Below are 23,596 nucleotides of genomic sequence, written 5' to 3'. Positions count from 1 at the left end.
CTTGCATTGTCGCAAAATATTATCGCTTGGCTCTAATCTGCTAAATGCCACTATAAGGCATAAAGATATAAACATCAATCATCATTAACATCATGATGATTTTGATGTAAAGCTGCTTTGAAACAATGCGGATTGTGAAAAGCGCTGCATGTACATTATGACACAAATACAACTTGACTTGACTTGACATATTCAATTATTCTTTCTCTAAAAATCCTTTAGCTTGAAAGAAGACCTGATGTAGATCCCAGAGATTCCAGAGTACACCAGAGACATATCAGTGTGAAATATTCTCAATGGGAGGGTGTTTGGTGATTCTTGATAAGAGGAAATACCTCAGAATTGGCTGTGATCACCATTTCCTGACAGGACTTCTCACCGCTCTGACTGTGTGACTATTCCACTTTGGAATGTTTATGCTTTCCTCTAAGCTTAACTAGTGTCATCTAAAATATCAGGTTAATTGCTCAAATTCTTGAAAAAAGAAAAATAGGATTTAACAATTTTCACTCAGAAATTGCTAGTAAATTTGAACAAATACTTGCAAAGTAACAGGAAGTAACATATTGAATTAAACATACAATTTTGGAGAAGAAAGTCTGAAATAGTATTTGCTTTTAAAAACTCTTTGTTTTATGTACAACTTTGAAAAATCATTTTACTGTGTATTTTATTTGTAGAGACACTGCTTGCTGTGTGTGCAAATATTTCACTCTGTCTTTATGGATGAATTTAGATGTAACTGGTCCTACTCGCACACGCTCCGAGCTGGATTTGAACCGGCCTCACCAGCATGAGAGGCGGGAGCATTAACAAAGAGGCTAAAGACCACAGCCTCTAGCATCAGTTGCTAGTGCGCCTCTTGAGGCCAAACAAATGCTTTAAAAAAGATCATAAGCAAGGTTAACGAGTCCTTTCTATCTTGCAAATAGTTTTCTTTTTAGTGTTTGGCATTTCTTCCATTTGGAGAAGAGCTGTGGTGGAGGAAGTGGAGAACAGTAGTGTGACTCATCACTGTGGGCTTGATTTCAACAGATGTTTTACAGACCTTCCCTTTGCAGGGCTAATATTCCAGGCGCTCTGCTCTGCATGCCTCCCAGCTTTAGTAATCTCCTTAGAGGGGAGCCATTGCTGAAAAACAGGGCCTGGATGTTCCTTTCTGTGTCTCTCTCTCTCTCTCTTGTCATATTGTCTTTGGCTCTAGGGTATTAGGATTCATCGCACATCTCTTGAATACCTGATTCTTACTGGTTGTGGGTGGCGTTGAGTACTCAGATATTATGTAATGAGTGCTAATATTCCATAATTTTCCATAGCAACATACAAATGCTACTTCATATGCTAGTCTTTTTATATCAACACTCTCTATAGAGATAGATAGATAGATAGATAGATAGATAGATAGATAGATAGATAGATAGATAGATCTTCTCAAAAGTTTACAATATAAAATGCAAAGTTCTGATGAAGAAAAGAAGCTCCTTTGATGTTTGATTTGATTATTAATAACATATCCCATCCTCCCCTCCTCAGTTCCCAGAATGTGGATTCTTTGGCTTGTACGATAAGATCTTGCTCTTCCGCCATGATCTGAACTCAGACAACATCCTCCAGCGGCTAATGTCGGCAGAGGATATCCATGAGGGAGATCTTATTGAGGTCGTCCTGTCTGGTGAGTTGTGCTAGCTGTGCCTTTAATAATATGCATTGTATAAGCAAAAAGTATCACTTTAAATTAACACCAGCTTTACCATTCTCATAAATTTCATGTATAACATTCTTATGTGTTTCATCTATCATACACCTCCGTTCAAAAGTTTGGGATCAGCAAAATGTTGATCAGCACAACTGTTGTTGTTGTTGTTATTTTCTTTAAAGAAATTAATACTTTTATTCAGCAAAAACGCAAAATAAACAGTAAAGACATTTACACTACAAAAGATTTCTATTTCAAAATAAAAACTTATTTTCTTTTGAAATTTCTATTCATCAAAGATGAATTGATCTCCACAAAAAAATATTAAGCAGCCCGACTCTTTTCAACATTAATAATAAAAATAAATGTTTCTTGAGCATCAAATCAGCATATTAAAATTATTTCTGAAGAATCATGTGACACTGAAGAGTGGAGTAATGATACTGAGAATTTGTATTGAGTTTATAAACTCAATAAAAACTCTTCAGAGAAAAAAACTCAAAAAAGGTAATTGCAACTTTATCTCACTCTGAATTGTGAGATAAAGTTGCAATTACCTTTTTGGATTTTTTTTCTCTTTCCAAGTTATTTTTCACAATTCTAAGAAATAATGTCTTAATTATGATATATAAACGTGCAATTGTGAGAATAAAAGTCAGATTTGTGAGATTAAAAACTTGCATTAGCTTTTTATTTTTCTGTTGAGAAAACAAGCTTCCATAGTCTTAAGAGATTTCTCCTATAAAAAAAAAATTGCTGAACACAAACTTTTGAACTGTAGTGTGTATATATACAGTGCTGGGGAGATATTAACAAGCTAATACGCTTATTTTGTTGTCTTTTTTGGGCTCTTTGTATAGAGTGTATAACAAACAGGTTCTGGGAATAAAAAACAACAACTTTTAAAATCATATCTCTATAGCAAAAGTGGCAATCACACATGAAGAACCAGATACTTACAGTAGCTTCCTTAGTTTTTTTTTTTTTTTTTTTTTTTTTTTAAAGCAATTTGTAGTGTAGCCAGAACAGGTTATCTTCATTCAATTATGCAATGATTTATAGCTTTGCAGTTACACTGATGGCCATATATTGCTCACATCTCTGCAAGACAGAGCAGATAAGTTTCACTCTGTGATTAGATTGTATTCGGTTGTGGCACATGTGTGCCAGATGGAGGGGCCCATGTTAATCTAGTCAATGTGAACTTCAGGTGGTTTCCCTTCAAATGCCTGTTAACACAGTCAGACCAATTCCCATAAGGCCACAATTCACAATCAGTTTTCTAATTTTACGACATGCTCAGTGTACAGAGCCATGTGTTAAAAGATTTATGGTCAATCATGTTGGCTCACAGGGTTCTGTTTACAAGACAAGAACAAGTGACTTTGTCAGATACATTTAAATATGTTGCAACCAGGTCTATCCAGTTCTGCTTTCACTTAGTACAGTAGGTCTCCACCACTGAGTGTTTGAGCTCATCTCTGTTCCTGTGCAGAATGCTTTGTGCATCCTGTGTAGGCCTGCTGTATAAAACTGATCTTCCTGTCGGTGGTGTGTTCACACGGGAGCTGTTCAGCACACCTGCTCCTCACATCCTCCTCACTCCTCAGTGGCAAACAGCACTGTCTAGCACTGGAAATCAACACAATATGCATGACTGATTCTAATCCCATGCGGTCTCCCAGAACTCAGATTATTATTCATGAGAGTTTTCCTGACGGTTAGACAACCGTGCTGAGAATTCCCGGCAGAGAATGATTTGTAATTGTGCTGTATTGAACCAAGCTCAAGTGGAAATATAACAGGAACTGTTCCTGTTCCGACAGTGGAAAAGCAGCTTGTGACTGCTGCTTTGTTTAGTATAGAGTCATAAATTATTGAAAAAGGAAATAGATAAAACGACTTTTTGATTAAAAATATGCAGGATTAGATTGACAATTTCTCCTTTGAGTCTTAATAATTGCCAAATGGACAAAACTCTTAAGCTGTCTTTACACTATGACGTTATCATCAGAGTAGTCAAGATTTAAGACGTGTATGGCCATTTTAGTTAGTTTATTCGTTAGTTTGTCCTGATTTTTGTTTTTCTTATACAATCAGTTTCACCAGGGATGAACCGCTGAACATTCGGCAGAACACACCACCCAATCTTCTACTGGTTTTTGATTATTCTTACGTTTTGTTGAACGTTGTAGTTGGAGGAGCAGCAATGATGCTCAAGCACTTCAAGACACATTTAGACACGCAAGCGTGGGAACCGAGCTGGCACGCTAGTCAAGCTCAGACAGCACGGCTTTAAAACTAGGGGTGGGAATCTCTAGGCACCTCATGAATCGATTCGATTACGATTCAGAGGGTAACGATTATCGATTATTAACATGTTTTTTTTTTTGTTTTTTGTTTTTTTACTACTTGGTACTTTTAAAGCAAAGTATTTATGATGACCCATAACAAACTTCTAATACTTCCTATATTAATTTTATTAATAAAACAAATGGAAGTGATTTGGCAAGTCAACTGTAAGGTTACATTTGCCAGCATTTGTCCCAACATTGCAAAGAACCAACAGGAAAATAAATGTGTGCCTGTACTAGCAGCATACTTGAAGTAAATGAATACAAACTTAAGCATATTCTGAATCTCTAGCATTTAATAATAGACTTCTAACCAACATCCTCTTGTTATTTCCAATGAGCAATATAATCCTTCAGATAAAAAACATTTTGCTGTAGCAAATTCACAAACAGTTTTCGTTCAAAAATATAGAATTATGTACCAGCAGCTCTCATATAATGCTTGTGGACTTACGCATATTCTGAATAATTAGTAACATACAAAGCCGCTCTTATACACAACTAAATAATAAAGAGTTATGACTTGAAATGTTTGCTGTATACCACAATCAAAAACAGCTTATACAAAAAAAGTGAATGAACATCAGAGAGCACAGTCAAAATGTAACTTTTTGTGACTGGCATTGCACATATTGCAGGGCAGTATAACGTACGTATAACAGATCGGTTTACAGCATATTGATGTGAAAACTAAACAATACAGAAAGCAGCTCTCATACAAAAAATACTAAATAGGTAACAATGAAATTGCCAATTTTCCATACGTTAGCTTTTGACGAAGAGGGTGCCGTTCGAATTTGGCGCTCAGCCATCATGCGTCTGTTATGTGCACGCCACAGACTGTCCGCGCAATGCACGTCCGCTTTAGAGTTCCGCCTTTTGCGTTCCGTTAATATTACATTATTATAAAAAATATTTTTTTTTTTTAGAAAATCGATTTTTGACATTTGTGAATCGATTCAGAATCGTCCACGTCCGCATCGCGATGCATCTAAGAATCGATTTTTTCCCCCACCCCTATTTAAAACTGCGCTGCCTTTTATCCATCCGGCGAATCTCCGCTCTCTACCCAACAAACGGATGAACTTCCCCAACAAGTAAGGACTTTTCAAAGTCTGCTACTCTGTGTTTCACAGAAACATGGCTGAATGGAGCCATTCCGGATAGTGCGTTACATCTGCTGGCTTCCAGCTGTTCAGAGCGGATCGCGACGCAGAATCAGTGGGGAAATCGTGTGGCGGTGGGACATGTTTCCACATCACTGAAATGTGGTGTACAGATGTGAGAGTGTTTAAGAGGTGTTATCCTGATTTAAAAGCGCTCTTCGTTATCTGTAAATCCTTCTATTCTCTGCGGGAGTTCCCTCGTTCATTCTCGTAAGTGTTTACATTCCAGCGCAAGCACGCGTGAGTGCAGTGCTGCAACAGCTGGTTGATCAGATCACAGACACTGAGCAGCAACACCCAGACTTTCTTACTTTATTCTTGGTGACTTTATTCAAGCCCTACCAGAAACAAAAAATATTTTGGACCACTGTAAAGGATACATATCACTCTGTCCCTAGAACAGCTTTAGGACTCTCTGATCATTGTCTGGTTCATCTTATACAGACCTACAGGCAGAAACTGAAGTCAGCTAAACCTGTAATAAGGACTGTTAAAAGATGGACTAATGAAGCAGAGCGAGATTTACAAGCCTGCTTCGAGTGCGCTGATTGGAGTGATTTTGAAACTGCTGCCACTGATTTGGATGAGCTCACAGATTCTGTCACATCATATATCAGTTTCTGTGAGGATATGTGCATTCTTTACAGGACTTATTTAACATACAACAACGACAAACCATGGTTCTTAGTGAAACTCAGACAGCTTTGTCAGGTCAAAAAAGATGCCTATGTCTATACCTGTAGGAATAGGGACAAAAGGCCAAAAACACACTGACAAAGAGATTCAAGTGGCTAAGAGAAGCTACTCTAAAAAGCTGGAAAATAGGTTTTCAGCCAACGACCATGCGTCAGTGTGGAAAGGCCTGAAAGACATCACAATCTACGAGACACCATCCCTCAGTTCTGTAGGGAATCAACAATTGGACGACGACCTGAATGATTTCTACTGCAGATTTGAAAATCCCAGTCTCACACCCACTCTGATGGTCTCTCTGCACAACCAATAACACCTCCAGCAAACCCCACTCTTTCCCCCTCCTGCACTTCAAATTAGTGAAGAGGATGTGCGTCTGGTCTTCAGGAAACAGAAGACATGGAAAGCACTAGGCCCAGACGGTGTCTCACCAGCCCGTCTAAAAACCTGTGCTGTCCAGTTGGCCTTCATCTTCTCGCAGATTTTCAACAGATCACAGGAGCTGTGCGAAGTCCCTTCCTGCTTCAATCGCTCCAACATCATCCCCATCCCCCCAAAAAACCAAAATCACTGGACTGGAATTATCACTGGAGTTGGCCTACCTGAAGGACATCACAGGACCCTTGCTGGACCCCCTGCGGTTTGCTTATCAAGCAAAGAGGTCTGTGGATGATGCGGTCAACATGGGAGTGCACTACGTCCTGCAACATCTCGACAGATGATGTTCAGCTCGGCCTTCAACTCCATCAACCCAGCACACCTCCAGCCTAAGTTAACTCAGCTCTCTGTTGGATCACCAGCTTTCTGACAGATAGGCAACAGCTAGTGAGAAAGGGGAAATTCAAATCCAACACCTGTACAATCAGCACTGGCGCCCCCCAGAGGTGCGTTCTCTCCCCACTGCACTTCTCCCTGTCAAACGTCTGAAGTTTGCAGACGACACTACCATCATCGACCTCATTCACAATGGTGACGAGTCTGCATACAGGCAGGAAGTTGAACAGCTGGCTGTCTGGTGCAGTCATAACAACCTGGAGATGAACGTGCTCAAAACAGTGGGGATGATTGTGGACTAGAGGAGAAACACCCCAGCATTACCCTCACTCATCATCATGAACAGCACTGTGGAAACAGTGGAGTCCTTTAGGTTCCTGGGCACCACCATCTCTCAGGACTTGAAGGGGGACAATCATATTTGCTCTGTTGCAAATAAGACCCAGCAGAGACTGTACTTCCTTCACAGCTGAGGAAGTTCAACCTGCCACAGGTGCTGCTGATGCAGTTCTACTCTACAGTCATTGAGTCTGTCCTCTGCAATTCTATATCTATCTGGTTTGGCTCAGCTACAAAATCAGACTACAGAGGATGTTTTGGACTGCTGTGAGGATTATTGGTGCTCCCCTGCCCACCCTCCAAGATTTGTTTACATCCAGAATGAGAAAAAGGGCTCAGAAAATCACTTTGGATCCCTCACATCCAAGTCACTTTCTCTTTGAACTGAAAAGGCAATCTCCCCCAGGCAATCTACCTCTTGGAACAGTTAAATGTTCTACCCACTGTGCAATGATTTTATATATATATATATATATATATATATATATATATATATATATATATACAGTGCAATGCATAAGTGAATACACCCATGCTAAAGTTGACTAAAAAGAGGAATAAAAAATCATATTTTGGAAATTGAACTTAATGCCTTAATTAAAAAAATTAGGAAAAATCCAACCTTTAAGGACACCAATTTTCTTTGTGAATGAATAATGTATCGTAAATAAATAAATGTTCTTCCTTAAAATACATGGTGCATAAGTGAGTACACCCCTATGTTAAATTCCCATAGAGGCAGGCAGATTTTTATTTTTAAGTATTTAAAAAAAAAAAAAAAGAGGATACTATGCATCCTGATAAAGTTCCCTTGGCCTTTGGAATTAAAATAGCCCCACATCATCACATAGCCTTCACCATACCTAGAGATTGGCATGATTTTATTTCAGTTAGCCTAAAAGCTAGTTTGATTTGCATTGAGAGATGATCTTATGGAAAGTACCCCATGCCAATCTCTAGGTATGGTGAAGGCTATGTGATGATGTGGGGCTATTTTAATTCCAAAGGCCAAGGGAACTTTATCAGGATGCATAGTATCCTAACATTTTTTTTTTTAAAAAATACTTAAAAATAAAAATCTGCCTGCCTCTATGGGAATTTAACATAGGGGTGTACTCACTTATGCACCATGTATTTTAAGGAAGAACATTTATTTATTTACGATACATTATTCATTCACAAAGAAAATTGGTGTCCTTAAAGGTTATATATATATATATATATATATATATATATATATATATATATATATATATATATATATTATTTTACTATCTGTGTGCTGTTGTTGTCTCTATGTACTGGAAGCTTCTTCTGTCACCAAAACAAATTCCTTGTGTGTGCGAACATACTTGCCAATAAAGCTCGTTCTGATTCTGGTATTCTGTGCCTCATTGAAACATAGTTTAATATTATGACAATTATGAGAAATGATTTGGATGGAACCAGTCTTGGGTCCAGATCTGGACCACAGTCCGTTAGTTGATAATCTCTGGTTTAGTCAAAACAACTGAATATGCTTTCACACACTGCCCCTCAATATTGTCTTGTCTCTCTCCTCCCTGCATCCATCTGCTGTGCTAATAAAACACTCTGCATCTTTTTGTTGGCGGTCAGCTCAAAGGCAAAAGCTTGTTTTTGTTGCAGTAGGTGATGGTCGTGCTTCTGCTGAGAAGAAACAGGGTTTGTGCAGAGCAGCTCTGGTTCAGTGAACAGCAGGACGCCTATCACTGTGAGCTTTTGTCTGAGATAGTGTGTCGACAGGATCTGCTGTAGTAGATATTGTTGTCCTTATTTGTGCTGTGTGTTCAAGTGGAGTTTAAAACTGTTATCTGTGTGTTTTGGTTTGATTTCAAGTTCAGCAGTGGAACAGATAACACTTTATTTGAGGAACTCCTGAAACTGTTTCTGAGGAGGACTTTAAAAGAATTCTAAAAGACTGCATGTATTGTTTCTAGAGTAAGAGTTTAGAGTTTATTAACCGTGTTTGGATATTTTGCCTGAAGACTAATAGATGAGTTTTAAGATGCCGGGATTCTCATTTGTCATAATGTGTGTATTGTCTTCATGAATGCCTCATTATGAGCCTGTGTTCCAGTGCTCTGGACTGCTGCCTGCCATGTGATTCACTGCAAGCTCAAATGTTCTACTTTCTCTCTTTGATGTTTCAAAAAGGAATGCACTCTTTTTTTTTTCGTACTTGTTACCCAGTTTGATTTGTTCAAGTTTTAGATTCTTTGTTCCTTTGGTTTGTATCCTAACATCAGAGAAGGCCATGGTCAAAAAACACATTTGAATATGTGGCCTTCTAATGGAGACAAACAGTGAAATGAAGAATCATCATTGTACAAAAAAAGATGAAAAAAATTTCAGATCTAAATGATTTTCTCAAGACCTTTAGTTCCATAACACTTCTGGAACATCTGCATTGTTTCGGCAATTTGAACTTTGCGGCAAAATAAAATATGCTTAAAATACAGTATATGCATCAACTCCATCCTAAACTTTGGCCTTATCATAAGGGATAGGTCGCAATTAGGGGTGTATTCTGGAATATTTTATGTGCTCCACCTGTCTGCAATAATGACCAGCTGACCCCTGTGACACCCTAATGATTCCCTGTACATGAGACTTAATTGATATTTTAATTATTGGTTTAGTATATTTTCAGTCACAATATGCAAATCTATTATGCGTACTCATTCAACAACCTACTTGTGTTGTGGGTCAACCCACATTTGATTTTTAAACTGCTTGAAACACTGGTTAGTTATTTTTTATTTTTTTATTTTTATTTATTTTTATTGTGTGGCCATTTAGGGTCAGAAATGTGCATGCAAAGTTTTGACACAGATGTGTTTTGCAAAGGCTGTAAAAACATTTGTGACTACGATTGTGTTTGGGGTCAAATTGACCCCCATTGGTTTTAATGCAATTAACCAAAAATCAACACTTTGAAAGATAGCAAAGAGTCAGGTAAAAACTTTGTTGCTCGTCAAAGATTGATTATGAAATGCATGCATTAAACTTATGAAACTGAATACTGAAATGCGTCCTCTAAATCATCTAAGGAGAATTCGCTGTGAAGTCTGTGAAGAGAAGTTTTTGGTTGATAGTTTTCTGGATCTCAGTTACTAGTTTGTTGCATCACTGAAAAGAAGTGTGAGAATCCTCACTAGGGTACAGGCTAAAAAAAAAAGGCAGAGGCTATTATTTTCAATAGCAATAATTACAATTTACACCTAGTAAATTGTATATGTATATGTAGTAAAAAAATGTTTTTATGTTGTGTCTGTGCAGCTAATTTTCAGCTGGGTCAAATTGACCCCTAACACTTCTTTTTAACGGAATAGGAGTTTGTAATTTAATATATTTTATACTGTATATATTTTTAGTGTCTGACAAGCAATAATAGAGATTTCAATGTAAAAACACAACTCTTTATTGTTTTTTCTAGTGTTGTAGTTCCAAAAAATTATTTGGAAATCATTCTGAATCGTTCCAAAATATCTTAAGTGGTTCGAATTAAATCGTGACCAAATTTCAGATTGTGCAATGTACATAGGGTGTATATATTATGATATAAATGAAATTTCTATATATTTAATTCATGTTTAATTATGTTTTTGACTTAAACTGGGTGTGTATTTATAGTTTTCAACAATGCTTTTTAGTTGCTCACAATTTTGAGGAATACCATCCACCTGTGACAGAAATCTAGGACACTGTTTCTTTCTCCCCATTAGATATACTGTGTGGTTTTATCAGAAACAAGAGATTGCACGTTGTTTGCCAAGCAGCAAATGTTTCCAGACCTTATACTTTCATTTTAGGAGTGCATTTTATGTCCTTGGCAGATGCTTTCTTACCGAACGACTGACAAGAAAGTGCTAATGGTTTGTGTGTATCAGACTAAACCTCTGGCTCTGCCAAAAACAGTAATACTGCATTGCCAGTACAGTCAGTGTGTGATTCACAGTTAGAGTAGTGGCATATTAAGATAAAACCACAAACTATTCAACAGGAACTGTAGAAACACATTTGTTGCACAGTGTTGTTCCACAGGCTTAAATGTTCACTTTCTCATTACACACATGAAGTGATATTCAATTCATTCATCCTCTGAATCATACCTCATCATGAATTATCTAAATGAATTCATTCCATTCTGAGTCACATCAGTTAATCACTTACCTTGAATCAAACTAAAGGACAGCCTTGTGTAGTTTTGTCTATGATTTTGCCCTCAGGAGATCAAACTGCTCATCTCCCATTGGTCCATAGACCGCTGACTAAAAAAAAAAGATAGAAAGAAGGTTGAACCAGTTGTTAAAAAGCACATAAAACAAGTAGTTTCATTGTTCTTTGGAATGTTATGAAACATTATGACTGCTAGACTTTTAATTATATGCTGCTAATGCTGACTAATGTTTTGTCATTTTTTTCATTTTTTTTTTCATTTGTATTATTTTGTCCAGTTGTATTATTTTGTCCAGATGATTTTTGAATCATCCATTCTTTTCCTGAGTTGTACTTTAAGTTGCATTTTGATTCCAGCTCAAGCTACAGTGGAAGATTTCCAGATCCGACCTCATGCTCTTTACGTCCACTCCTACAAAGCGCCCACGTTCTGTGACTACTGTGGAGAGATGCTGTGGGGACTCGTCCGGCAGGGCCTCAAATGTGAAGGTAGCAGTCATATAAAAACATTTATATTCTAAATAGATATTTTCTACAATGGTTTTCATCATTGTTTAAGCATGTGAATTTAAGTAATGATTTTAGTATTATTGTGTGTAGAATGCTGCAGTTATGACTAAACCAATATCTCTCTCAACAGTCTACCACTATTTTATACTTGCCATTGCCATGACAATCATTGCACAAGGGTTAACAATCTCAGCAATCATTCATGCACTTGACACATCACACAAGTGCATACTGTATATTCATGCCCCTTCTGTGCAAAAAGGTTATAGTATTATTATTATTAATTTTGTAAATATATTTTCTTAATTCACTTACTTTGGCAGGTGTGGCAATAATAATTTTTATCCTCGTATACCGGTATACAGTATAACCCTGCTATTTTGCAAGTTCTCCCACTTGGAAATCATGGAGGGGTCTGAAATTGTCATCGTAAGTGCATGTCCACTGTGAGAGACATAATCTATAAAAAAAAAATCCAGAAATAACAATATATGATTTTTTAACTATTTATTTGTATGATACAGCTGCAAATAAGTATTTGAACACCTGTCTATCAGCTAGAATTCTGACACTCAAAGACCTGTTTGAGGTCATTAGCTGCATAAAGACACCTGTCCACCCCATACAATCAGTAAGAATCCAACTACTAACATGGCCAAGACCAAAGAGCTGTCCAAAGACACTAGAGACAAAATTGTACACCTCCACAAGGCTGGAAAGGGCTACGGGGAAATTGCCAAGCAGCTTGGTGAAAAAAGGTCCACTGTTGGAGCAATCATTAGAAAATGGAAGAAGCTAAACATGACTGTCAATCTCCCTCGGACTGGGGCTCCATGCAAGATCTCACCTCGTGGGGTCTCAATGATCCTAAGAAAGGTGAGAAATCAGCCCAGAACTACACGGGAGGAGCTGGTCAATGACCTGAAAAGAGCTGGGACCAACGTTTCCAAGGTTACTGTTGGTAATACACTAAGACGTCATGGTTTGAAATCATGCATGGCACGGAAGGTTCCCCTGCTTAAACCAGCACATGTCAAGGCCCGTCTTAAGTTTGCCAATGACCATTTGGATGATCCAGAGGAGTCATGGGAGAAAGTCATGTGGTCAGATGAGACCAAAATAGAACTTTTTGGTCATAATTCCACTAAACGTGTTTGGAGGAAGAAGAATGATGAGTACCATCCCAAGAACACCATCCCTACTGTGAAGCATGGGGGTGGTAGCATCATGCTTTGGGGGTGTTTTTCTGCACATGGGACAGGGCAACTGCACTGTATTAAGGAGAGGATGACCGGGGCCATGTATTGCGAGATTTTGGGGAACAACCTCCTTCCCTCAGTTAGAGCATTGAAGATGGGTCGAGGCTGGGTCTTCCAACATGACAATGACCCGAAGCACACAGCCAGGATAACCAAGGAGTGGCTCTGTAAGAAGCATATCAAGGTTGTGGCCTAGCCAGTCTCCAGACCTAAACCCAATAGAGAATCTTTGGAGGGAGCTCAAACTCCGTGTTTTTCAGCGACAGCCCAGAAAAATGACTGATCTAGAGAAGATCTGTGTGGAGGAGTGGGCCAAAATCCCTCCTGCAGTGTGTGCAAACCTGGTGAAAAACTACAGGAAACGTTTGACCTCTGTAATTGCAAACAAAGGCTACTGTACCAAATATTAACATTGATTTTCTCAGGTGTTCAAATACTTATTTGCAGCTGTATCATACAAATAAATAGTTAAAAAATCATACATTGTGATTTCTGGATTTTTTTTTTTAGATTATGTCTCTCACAGTGGACATGCACCTACGATGACAATTTCAGACCCCTCCATGATTTCTAAGTGGGAGAACTTGCAAAATAGCAGGGTGTTCAAATACTTATTTTCCTCACTGTATATAAAATATAATTCTCAAACATTAAAGACAGTTAATTCATATTTAATATTGGTAAAAAGAACCAACAATCACAAAACTAAACACTTTATGGCATACCATAAAAATAACCTAGTTCTCATTTCCAATAGATTTCACAATGACTTATTTCTCACCTTTTTTATGTACAGTGACGAATGCTGGCATGTCAGAAAACACGGGTGTTTGATCCGCATTACCTATCTGATCCAGGGGATATGAATGTTTTTTCCTTAGGCCAATCACATAAAGCTGAAAAGACAGCAGTTTCTCCCTGAAGTCAGAGGGCAAGTGCTGGGCAAGACTTGTTCTGTGGTGTAATGCTAATCCATTACACCGCAACATTCACATACGTGTAAGAAATACAGTGTAACGGTGCGTGTCCACTGGCGCGAAACGAGCGGAGCGGATCGAGCATTTTCAGTTAAGTCATATTGAAGTTGAGCTAAGTAAAACGCTCGCTCTGCTCCGCACCAGTGGACAAGCACCGTTACAATGTGGCGCTCCCTATTGTTGCGGGTGTATTATTGATATGTGAAAGTCTAGACCCTGAATATGAGACAACCCATTCGGAACAATACGGGTATAATACAAACATTTAAACATATACATATATTTGATATAAATAAACGTGCATGGAGTGGTGGATGATATGCAAATCCATGTTTAATTTGTTTGTTACAAGATGTTTCCAGGTTTCTGGAAAACTGTTTTCTTTACACTATCAAAAAGCCAACAAAACAAATTATATATATTTTTTGCATGTTTATATTAACTTGCTGTTTACTAAAACAAAGTCAGAATCTCATTGAGTTTTTAAAACCTTTTTTCAATGCTTCAAAAATATACGATAATACATGGGAAAACACATATTGGTTGTATATTTTTTAAAGCTATGTTCATGTTTTCTTTTTCTTTTTTTGCCACACTGCTTAGAATTCCCAAAATGAACTTTGTTTTGGCCTGATTTTGTATGAAACCAGTTAATTCTTTGATTTAGCTTGAATTCTATCTGGGTTTTTATATTAAACATCTTGTTTTCAGTCTCCCATGTTCATATGAATTGAAGTCAGTATAGTGCAAAGTCTAGTGTGACTGCAGCTTTATTATTGATAATAATCACTTTACAGAATATAATTAACTCAATAAAAACCAGGTGTTCAGTAAAAAACAGCTAGGGGTAAGTAGCTAAACGTAGCACAAAAGAAGCTCTCACAAATCATTACTACCATTGTTATGAAAAGAAGAAAAATTTTGGAAGGATTTATGTAATCCAATCTCTGTTTGCCGAGTGATCTAGGTGACTGATCTCCCTGATGCTCTTGTGTCTGAATGGGAGTGAATCCCTGCATTCATATTCCAACTTGTGGAAAACTACCCAAAGAAGAGGGAAAGCTGTTTTAGCAGCAATTGGATGATTAATGCTTTTTGCCTGTTACATTTTTTGTCATTTTGCATTTTGCACTTTTCAATTAAAATAATTTCAGTTTGAGTTGCTGAAAATTACTAATTAAATTAAACGAACTATTGAATGGTTCAAAAGACAGCAACAAAAGAACAAGTGACCTGAATCAAAGGATTCTTCTGGTTCAGAGTGTTCTTATTGAGTCTGCTTTAAAGATCTCGGTGTGATGTGTCAGTGCTGCCATCAGTCTTTGAAGCTGAAATCAGGGGCTGTTTGAATGGAACCCAGTGTTTCTGCCAAGCGCTGGATGTGACATTCAAAAGCTGCATGAAGATTATGGACTCCAGTTGTAAGAAGCCGCACTGATGGATACAAGCTGTTCATATGTAGAGGCATGCTAAAACACTTTACGCTTCAGACTCATGAAGTTTAGATCTAAAATCCCCACCCAGTCCTCAGGAGATTCATTTGGTTTCTCAGGAGGATCTGGCCACAGGTCTGTAAGTTTGAAAAGAGAAGAGGAGCCCCCTGCTGGAGGTCTGGTGAAATTAGCCTTGTGTGTGTCTGTGTAATCTTATCTTGAGTCCTTAAACCTTATACTCGATTTGTATCTTCTTTACCTTATACCCGAACCCTAATCTTGTTTTAAACCAAATCTCAGGCTTTCTTCTGACTCTAATCCTAACCACTAAAGCTTTCCTTATGGATTTTTAGGATGTGGCCTGAACTATCACAAGCGATGCGCCTTTAAAATCCCTAACAACTGTAGTGGTGTAAGGAAAAGACGCCTTTCCAATCAGTCTCTGCCCGGACCTTCGCTGTCTCTTCCCCGTCCTGCACCAGCCGAGCATGCTGTCGTGGGCCTGGAAGAGGTGAGGAAAGATCTGACTTACTTACTATTTATTTATTTTGAAAATTCAAAATCATCTAGGAATCTTTCCATAGCACTCTACAAGGAATCAAAACAAGTGGCATATATTAGGGTTATTATACATTATTAGGGGTGTAACGATACCCTCCTGTCACAATTCGATACATATCACGATACTGAACTCACGATACGATATTATTGCGATACTCCAAGACATATGGTAAAATGCTAAATTTAGGTATTACATTGTGGGTGTAAATGAATAGGCCTGGACTTGATGCATTGAACCCAATGCACAGGACAATAATGACACCAGAATAAAAATATTCATGATTCTGAAGCTGAAAATACATAATTATTTTAGACGAATATGCTTGCACTCTGACACTGACTAGATACATATTTAAAATAATGTAGGCCACTTTTTACTGTTAACATCAGACATTTGGCATTATCAGGACCCACAAATATTCCGCCATTGCATTATTATACATTATATTCAACATTATATATATATATAGTAGTTTAATGTAGTACTGACACTAAAACTCTGTAAACTTGAATTGAAAACAGTAATTTTTATTTTGGGTGAACTATACACAATACATATTGTTACTATCCACGATACATATTGTTGTATTTTTGTACTGCGATATATTATGACATGATTGTTTCACCCCTATAAATTATTAATACAAATATGAAATATACATTTATTATATTTAATTTATAATATAAAATATTACATGTTACCTGTGTAAACCTTAGGGGAACTGACACCTGGACACAAGCTTTTTAAAATTGACCAAATTTTAACAAAAAAATGATTAGTGAGGAATATTAAGTTAGTTAGAAAATGTCTAGTATAATTTCTTGTAGATACTACTTGGTTTGATATTTTGTGAAGTGGAATACATACTGTTTAAATGTGGGATAGGTATCCAAATACTTTTTATGCTTTCACCCGTCATTAATTCAATTCATAATGCTAGTTCAATTTAACACTGTTTTGTGACAAATGGGTTAAAAGATATGCATGTGATAAAGCGATGGCCTTGCATTAGAACCCAAACATGGCAAGGACATTATGTCCCTTTTAGTTGTCTCACAATATCCCCCTTGGACACTTTATTTTCCCTTTTAATTTTATGCTCATTTTATTTCAAATAAACAACTCTTGAGGCCTGGCACTGTATTTGCTGTCCCCGCCAAAGCTTGCAGCTGTATTTAAAGCATGGGTATATTGTGAAATATAACAAAATCAGGCTGGTTGCAGTTCAGACCTGATTAAACTTTTTCCACTTAAGTGCATGAATGCATAGAAAACAAAATGTTTTTGTTTTTTTTAAAATAGAATTAAGGCAAATCAGATCAAGAATTTCTGATTTCTCACTTTTTTGTTGGTCAGTCTCAAAAATCATCTATGTTTGTAAAATCGTCTATGGTTGAACAGGTTTTATTTTAACTAAGTGGTCAGTTTCGAAACATTCTTGAGAAGACCGCAATGAAGTTCTCAGTTCTCTATTTATTTGCAGTAATGAATCTGAGCTGCCATTCCAGAATGCTGTTACTGTAATATGTGAAAAACAAATTAGTAAAGATAATTTCCACTCTTTCACATGCATCTAGACAAATTGCTGCAGCACTTCAAAGGTTTAAGTTTCTTTAATGTTTTTGAAAGTTGTCTCTTCTGCTCACCAAGGCTACATTTTGTATTTGATCAAAAATACAATAAAAACAGTAATATTGCGAAATATTATGAGTTTAAAATAACGGTTTTCTGTTACAATGTAATTTATTCCTGTGATCAAAGCTAAATTTTTCAGCATCGTTACTCCAGTCTTCAGTGTCACATGATCCTTCAGAAATCATTCTAATATGCTGATTTGCTGCTGCTAAAAAAAAGAATTGTATTATCATTGTTGAAAACAGTTGTGCTGCTTAATATTTTTGTGGAAACTGTGAAACTTTTTTTTTTTTTTTGTATTCTTTGATGAATAGAAAGTTCAAAAGAACAGTATGTTTTTTTTTGTTTTTTTTTAAATGCAACAATGTGAAAGACTTTACTGTGACTTTTGGTCAATTTAATGCATCCTTGCTGAATAAAAGCTTTATTTAATTTCTTTATAAAATAAATAAACAAATAAATAATAATAATATAATCTTTTCTTTTGAACCGGAGTGTATGTTCGTCATACCGTACTGCTTATATTATTCTATGGTATGCAGTATGTGTATGTGTACTTTGAACAGTATGTGAATTGCAGCTAGTATTCTTTTCTAAATCTTATTTTTTCTTCCATTGCTCTCCACTGCAGCAGCGCCTCCTTCAGGAGCCAGGTAAGCGGATGCCATCGTGGAGCGGTCGGCCAATCTGGATGGAGAAGATGGTGCTGGGACGTGTGAAGGTTCCTCACACCTTTGTGATTCACAACTACACCCGTCCCACCATCTGCCAGTACTGCAAACGGCTGCTAAAAGGGCTTTTTCGCCAGGGCATGCAGTGTAAAGGTGTGTATCGCTGTCTTCCTTCACTCTTTCCAATAAATAAGATATTTCTAGTCAAATGTAGGGGAAAAAATTACCGCAAAGTGTTTTCTTCAACAGACTGTAAATTCAATTGCCACAAGCGGTGTGCTTCAAAGGTCCCAAAAGACTGCCTTGGAGTCTTCAATGGAGGTATGGTCATTTCAGCCACATCCAATTAAAATGAGAAACAATGTGCTAACATTAAAAATCATCACATAAGTCTACTATATGTTTTTTCAGAGCCGGCCAGCCCTGGTCCTGACTCTGATACCACGATGGAAGTAGACAGCAGTGATGTGAACAGCGATAGCAGTCGGGGTCTGGATGATTCAGAGGAACCTACCACTCCAGAAGACAAGATCTTCTTTATGGACTCCCCCTTCATGGACCGTGAGAAAGATGAAGAACCTGTGAAGACCATCAGGTATATGCTTTGGACTATAAATATCTTGTGAAGGTTGGAGTTAAAGCATAAAGGAATAGTTTACCCAAAACTGAAAATTATATAATCAAAAAGGCCTTTCTCTGGCTTCTCTGCTAGATCCAAGGCACTCATGCCTGATCACTGGCTGAGAGCATGTTACTCGCATCTAGTTCCAGGGAACTATATGTGGAGTAAGTAGAGATGGATATTACGAATTGTTGGAGCTTATGACCCATGATATGGCCAGATTAAGTTTAAACCGGTCTGGTGTGACGCAGGAATTGCTTGTAGCCGGTTGTCCCTCTCCAGTGAGCCTTCCATTTCTCCTGGACCTGCACACTGAGGTGACTGGTTCATGGAAGAATCCTTATTCAGCTTGTGTAGTTACCTCTGCACAGTTCAATTATTCGAATGAGGAGGGACTATGCAAGCAGAGATATGTAAGGATGCCCCGGGTTGAAGAGAACCTAGCTAGCCCCCGTCCCGTCTTGCTCTCTAAGCCACGTCAGACAACATTGCGGCTGGTGGGCAAGGCATGCCTTGAAGGCCTTCTTGAAGACCTGGACCAGGGTGAGGGTTTGTCCCCTGAGGCAGTCAAGGAACTGTGCACGTGTCGAGCATTTAGGGGTGTGATTAGACCGTCCTCCTTGACAACCTCTGGACTTTTCGCCACTGCCATTGAGACGGTGGTGAAGTTAATAGAGGCGAGAGCGCAGCCAGCCAACTGCCTTAAGGAAGTTCATTCCTCGCCTGATCTGGCTCATCTTGCTCAGGCTCTCGACCTCTACAAATGGTTGTTTGTGGGGTATGTATTTTTTTGTTAAAAAAAGGAGGAGAAACTTGCAAAGAAGATGGGTTGATGCCCATTACAGGCTAAATGAAGGACAGAGCGGGGCCTTTAGCAGAGCTGGATGGACTTTATTGTGATTAGCTATCTATTCTCTGTTGCCCTCTCCAGTTCATTTAGACTGGACAGATAGAGAACTGATGAATATACCCTGCACACTCCCTTCGGTACGCTGTTCCCTTAAGCTGGGGTGTTAGTGGCCGGTATGATGATATGTAGAGTTGCTGAGAGCGACTTTACACTTCATCTGTCATCTGCTTCGGCTGTGGACTTTTAAGATTTTAAGATTGACGTCATTTTACACATGCCTCTGACACCGGGTTCAGTGGTACACATACCCATAGCATCAGCAACTGATGCAGCGTCTCATTACCTTGTCAGGGAACCAGGATTACATACATAATCCTAAAATGTTTACAAGATTTCCATATCAAAGTCCTTCTTCCTTTACAAATTAAAGTGAGAATATGCAAATTTACCAAAGTTCTGAGTTTTTCTTGATCATTGATCCACATTCACGCAATAGATCTGATGTTTTTTCGTGTCTCTTTGAAGCCCCTCGACCAGCACCAATATCCCACTGATGCGTGTAGTTCAGTCCATCAAACACACCAAACGGAGGAGCTCCACTATGGTCAAAGAAGGATGGATGGTGCACTACACCAGCCGAGACAATCTTGTAAGATCTGATTCCATATTTACATTTTATTTAGCTTTATTCCATGTAAAGCTGCTGTTTTGTTTATTTATGTGATGAATGCACTTTAATAAGAAAGCATCTGCTATGGGCATAACTGTATAACTGGATGAATAACTAACTGAAAGTCCTAGTTAGTGTTACACCGGGTCCTAACTACACGCGACGTGCGATAAAAGGTTCTTTTCCATGTTAATCAGAGTTTTTGTCCTAACCAGCCGCGACGGCGACACGCGGCGATTCTATTTTAGAAACGGTTTCTATTTTTCTATTTTTATTTTATTTAATGTTAAAAGCGTGTAATGTGACTTTGAATATCATTTAGTGTTCCAGCTTTGTAGCTGTAAAAGCAACAATGGATAATTCACCTCAGATCTTGAAATTAAATAAATGGAAACAAGAACGTTCAAACTGTGAACAAACAAGTGTATTCTTTGACAAAGATTGTTTTAGTAACTCAGTAGCCTTTGTATTTTTAATAATGTTTAAATGGTATAATATTTGTGAATTTGATTATGTACTTGTACATTTTTTTGTGAGTGCCGTCAAGATTACTCTCTGGTGCTGTGCACTCGCCGCGAGACTCCCCCCACATGGTGTTCTGATTGGCTGTGGGTTTTGATTGATTTTGACGCATCTTGCAGTCGCGTCGCGTCTAGTGTTTGTCATTGGAATCTTATCGCATTGCGACTGGTTAGGACACAGTGTTAGCCATTTTTCAGTAGCTCAGCTGGTTGCTCATGCAATGCTTTATCAGATATGTGTAAAAAAATATAATAAATACCATGCCCAAAAATCTATTTCTAGTACATTGAGTTTACTTTATCAACATAGAAGACCATTTTAACAAGTTTCATTCTTACATCTACTATAATAAAATATATTGTTAGTTCCGAGATTCTTCATGTCAGTGAATAAATACATAGATTCACAGTGAATATTAGTGTGCTCTGATGGAGTGGTGGTAGAATTTTTGTTAAGCGTTTCAGAGGTTCTGGGTTCTAATCCACCCTAGTATAGTTTTCAGAAAGTGGTATGGACAATATCGACCCTGGCAAAAAGCGGTGGGAACATGTCCCACCTGTTTCACCCGCAAATGTCCTATCTGCAGTTACACATTATAAGTAGCATAAACCTTATACCATCGTCTTGTACGTCAAATTAATTTGCATTAGAGTAATTATACTGTATTGTTTGCTTAGTTTTGAAGTCAGTTAAATCTGTTTGTCCTCAGAGAAAGAGACACTACTGGAGACTGGACAGCAAGAGTCTGACTCTGTTTCAGAATGACTCAGGAGCCAAATATTACAAAGTAAGAGTTTCACTCATATTTAACTAAAATACTTTGATTACAAAAAATGTGTGTTATAATTGTCGGGGTTCATGTATAAATTATATTCTCTGTTGGATGCATTTTTTTACATTTTTTGTATATTTTAATGTTATTGAGAACAACCTTTAGAATGTCACTGGAAATTATAATATTGCTCATATACTTCTAACGAAACTGATTATGCTGTAGTTCATCTTTGATCTTTGTAATGTCAGAACATTATAATTAATTGCTCATCTAGAGCATTGCAGACAGCTAAAGTCAGTAGTATTTTCCCCTCTCATAAATACCACTGAGGTCTCTGGTAAGTACCACAGAATAACCCCTCCTCCTCCTCTGCTTCAGCACAGCCAAAAGCCATTTAGAAAGAGACAGGACGTGCATCAAATACACTGTGTAGTGATATGGATATGGTTATTGCTATATTTTACTGCTGTATTGAACAAACCAACATAATAACTTTTATTCTGAGACTTGAATGGCATCACTGCATTTCTGTATTGCATTATACAGTATGTGTCTGTACATTCTAGTAGTACAGCAAGTATGGTGGTGGATCATTTAATGCTCCTTTGCATTTTAAAGGATGTATGTTCACTTTTAAGTAAACTGGAATGCTGAGTTGACCAAATGTTATTATTAAACCTCATAAGTCTGCAATTTAATTAGGTAAATACACTGGGAAAAAAACGAATGTCGGAATTTCTTATTTCTTTACTTACTGTACAATTTTCTCTCGAAATTGCTAGTACATTTCACCAGAATTACAAAGAAACAGCAAGTAATTTTTTTTAATTAAACATTACATTTTTAAACTTTGGAAAATAATTTTTACTAAATAGCCTTTATGCATGTTTTATTTAATGAGTTATATTTAATGAGTCTGGATTCCAAAAAAAAATAACAATGAAAAGTTAACTTCACAAAAGTGAACAAAAAAGAACTCCACACATGAATGCTGTTATTTTAAACTTCCAGTCCAACTTTATATTCTTTAACTGCTACTTTGTTTGGAAGTTGAAAAACATTTTGGTACAATGTATATGTTGAATTCATGTTGTATTGCAAAACCCTTGCTGCTATTGAGGGGGGACACGGGTATGGTTAGGGACAGGTTTGGTGGTATGGGTAATTAGGGTTGGGTTAAGGTTTAAGGGAAGGGTCAACAGTAATTACAGAAATGAATTACTGATGTAGTTACATGCAGGTATTTTTTTAAATAAAAGTACAATAAAAAAAAAAAAACATGTATGTACACAATAAGTGCATTGTATCAAATGATACATTTTTAAATGTTAGTACATACTGTATAGTTAAAGACACTTAATTTAAAGTGGATCCAAACTTTCTATTAATCAAAGAATTCTGACAAATAAATCTATAATTTATAATGCAGCACAACAGCAACCATCGTATTAGAATAATTACTAATGGATCATGTGACACTGAAGACTGGAGTATTGATGCTTAAAATTCAGCTTTGCCTTTGATCAAAAAATGCAGATTTCTTTCAAAAACATAAAAAATCGTACCAACCTCAAACTTCAGAACCGAGTGTAATGACTACCACTGGGAATTGTGCTTTGGTTACATCTTCTTTAATGTGCGCACATCTGTGGATGTGAAGGTCTAATTGCCATAGATTTTAAAAAAATATATATATTATTGTGTGTTTCTGTGATTGTTCCAGTATTCCCAGCTGTAAAACTGAAGTCTGGAAACCTCACCGCCCTGTGTGAGACTTCAGGGTGTGTTTAAGACTGTTTTACACACCACTTTATTATCATCTTGGCGCTCTGCTCGGGTCTTAAATCCTAAAAGAGATACTACTTCTTTTAAGTCTTGACATTAATCC

The 23,596-nt window shown here is 37.4% G+C and overlaps 1 protein-coding gene across 2 annotated transcripts in view; it reads left to right on the top strand.

The window, feature by feature from the left end:
* Window positions 1-23,596, top strand: part of prkd3 (protein kinase D3) — an 81,436-nt gene that overhangs the window by 42,641 nt on the left and 15,199 nt on the right. The window contains exons 3-10 of one of the 2 annotated variants that reach the window (XM_084096042.1): window positions 1,534-1,672; window positions 11,580-11,711; window positions 15,755-15,912; window positions 18,233-18,422; window positions 18,519-18,590; window positions 18,681-18,864; window positions 20,267-20,390; window positions 21,643-21,720. In XM_084096042.1, the coding sequence (XP_083952168.1) occupies window positions 1,534-1,672; window positions 11,580-11,711; window positions 15,755-15,912; window positions 18,233-18,422; window positions 18,519-18,590; window positions 18,681-18,864; window positions 20,267-20,390; window positions 21,643-21,720 (1,077 nt within the window). Of the gene's footprint in view, window positions 1-1,533; window positions 1,673-11,579; window positions 11,712-15,754; window positions 15,913-18,229; window positions 18,423-18,518; window positions 18,591-18,680; window positions 18,865-20,266; window positions 20,391-21,642; window positions 21,721-23,596 lie in introns of both variants that reach the window. The other variant, XM_084096041.1, reaches the window with a different exon arrangement.

The sequence above is a fragment of the Abramis brama genome, assembly GCF_963993115.1.
Source record: "Abramis brama genome assembly, chromosome: 21".
NCBI classification, from domain to species: domain Eukaryota; kingdom Metazoa; phylum Chordata; class Actinopteri; order Cypriniformes; family Leuciscidae; genus Abramis; species Abramis brama.
This window is presented reverse-complemented; position numbering and strand designations above follow the sequence as displayed.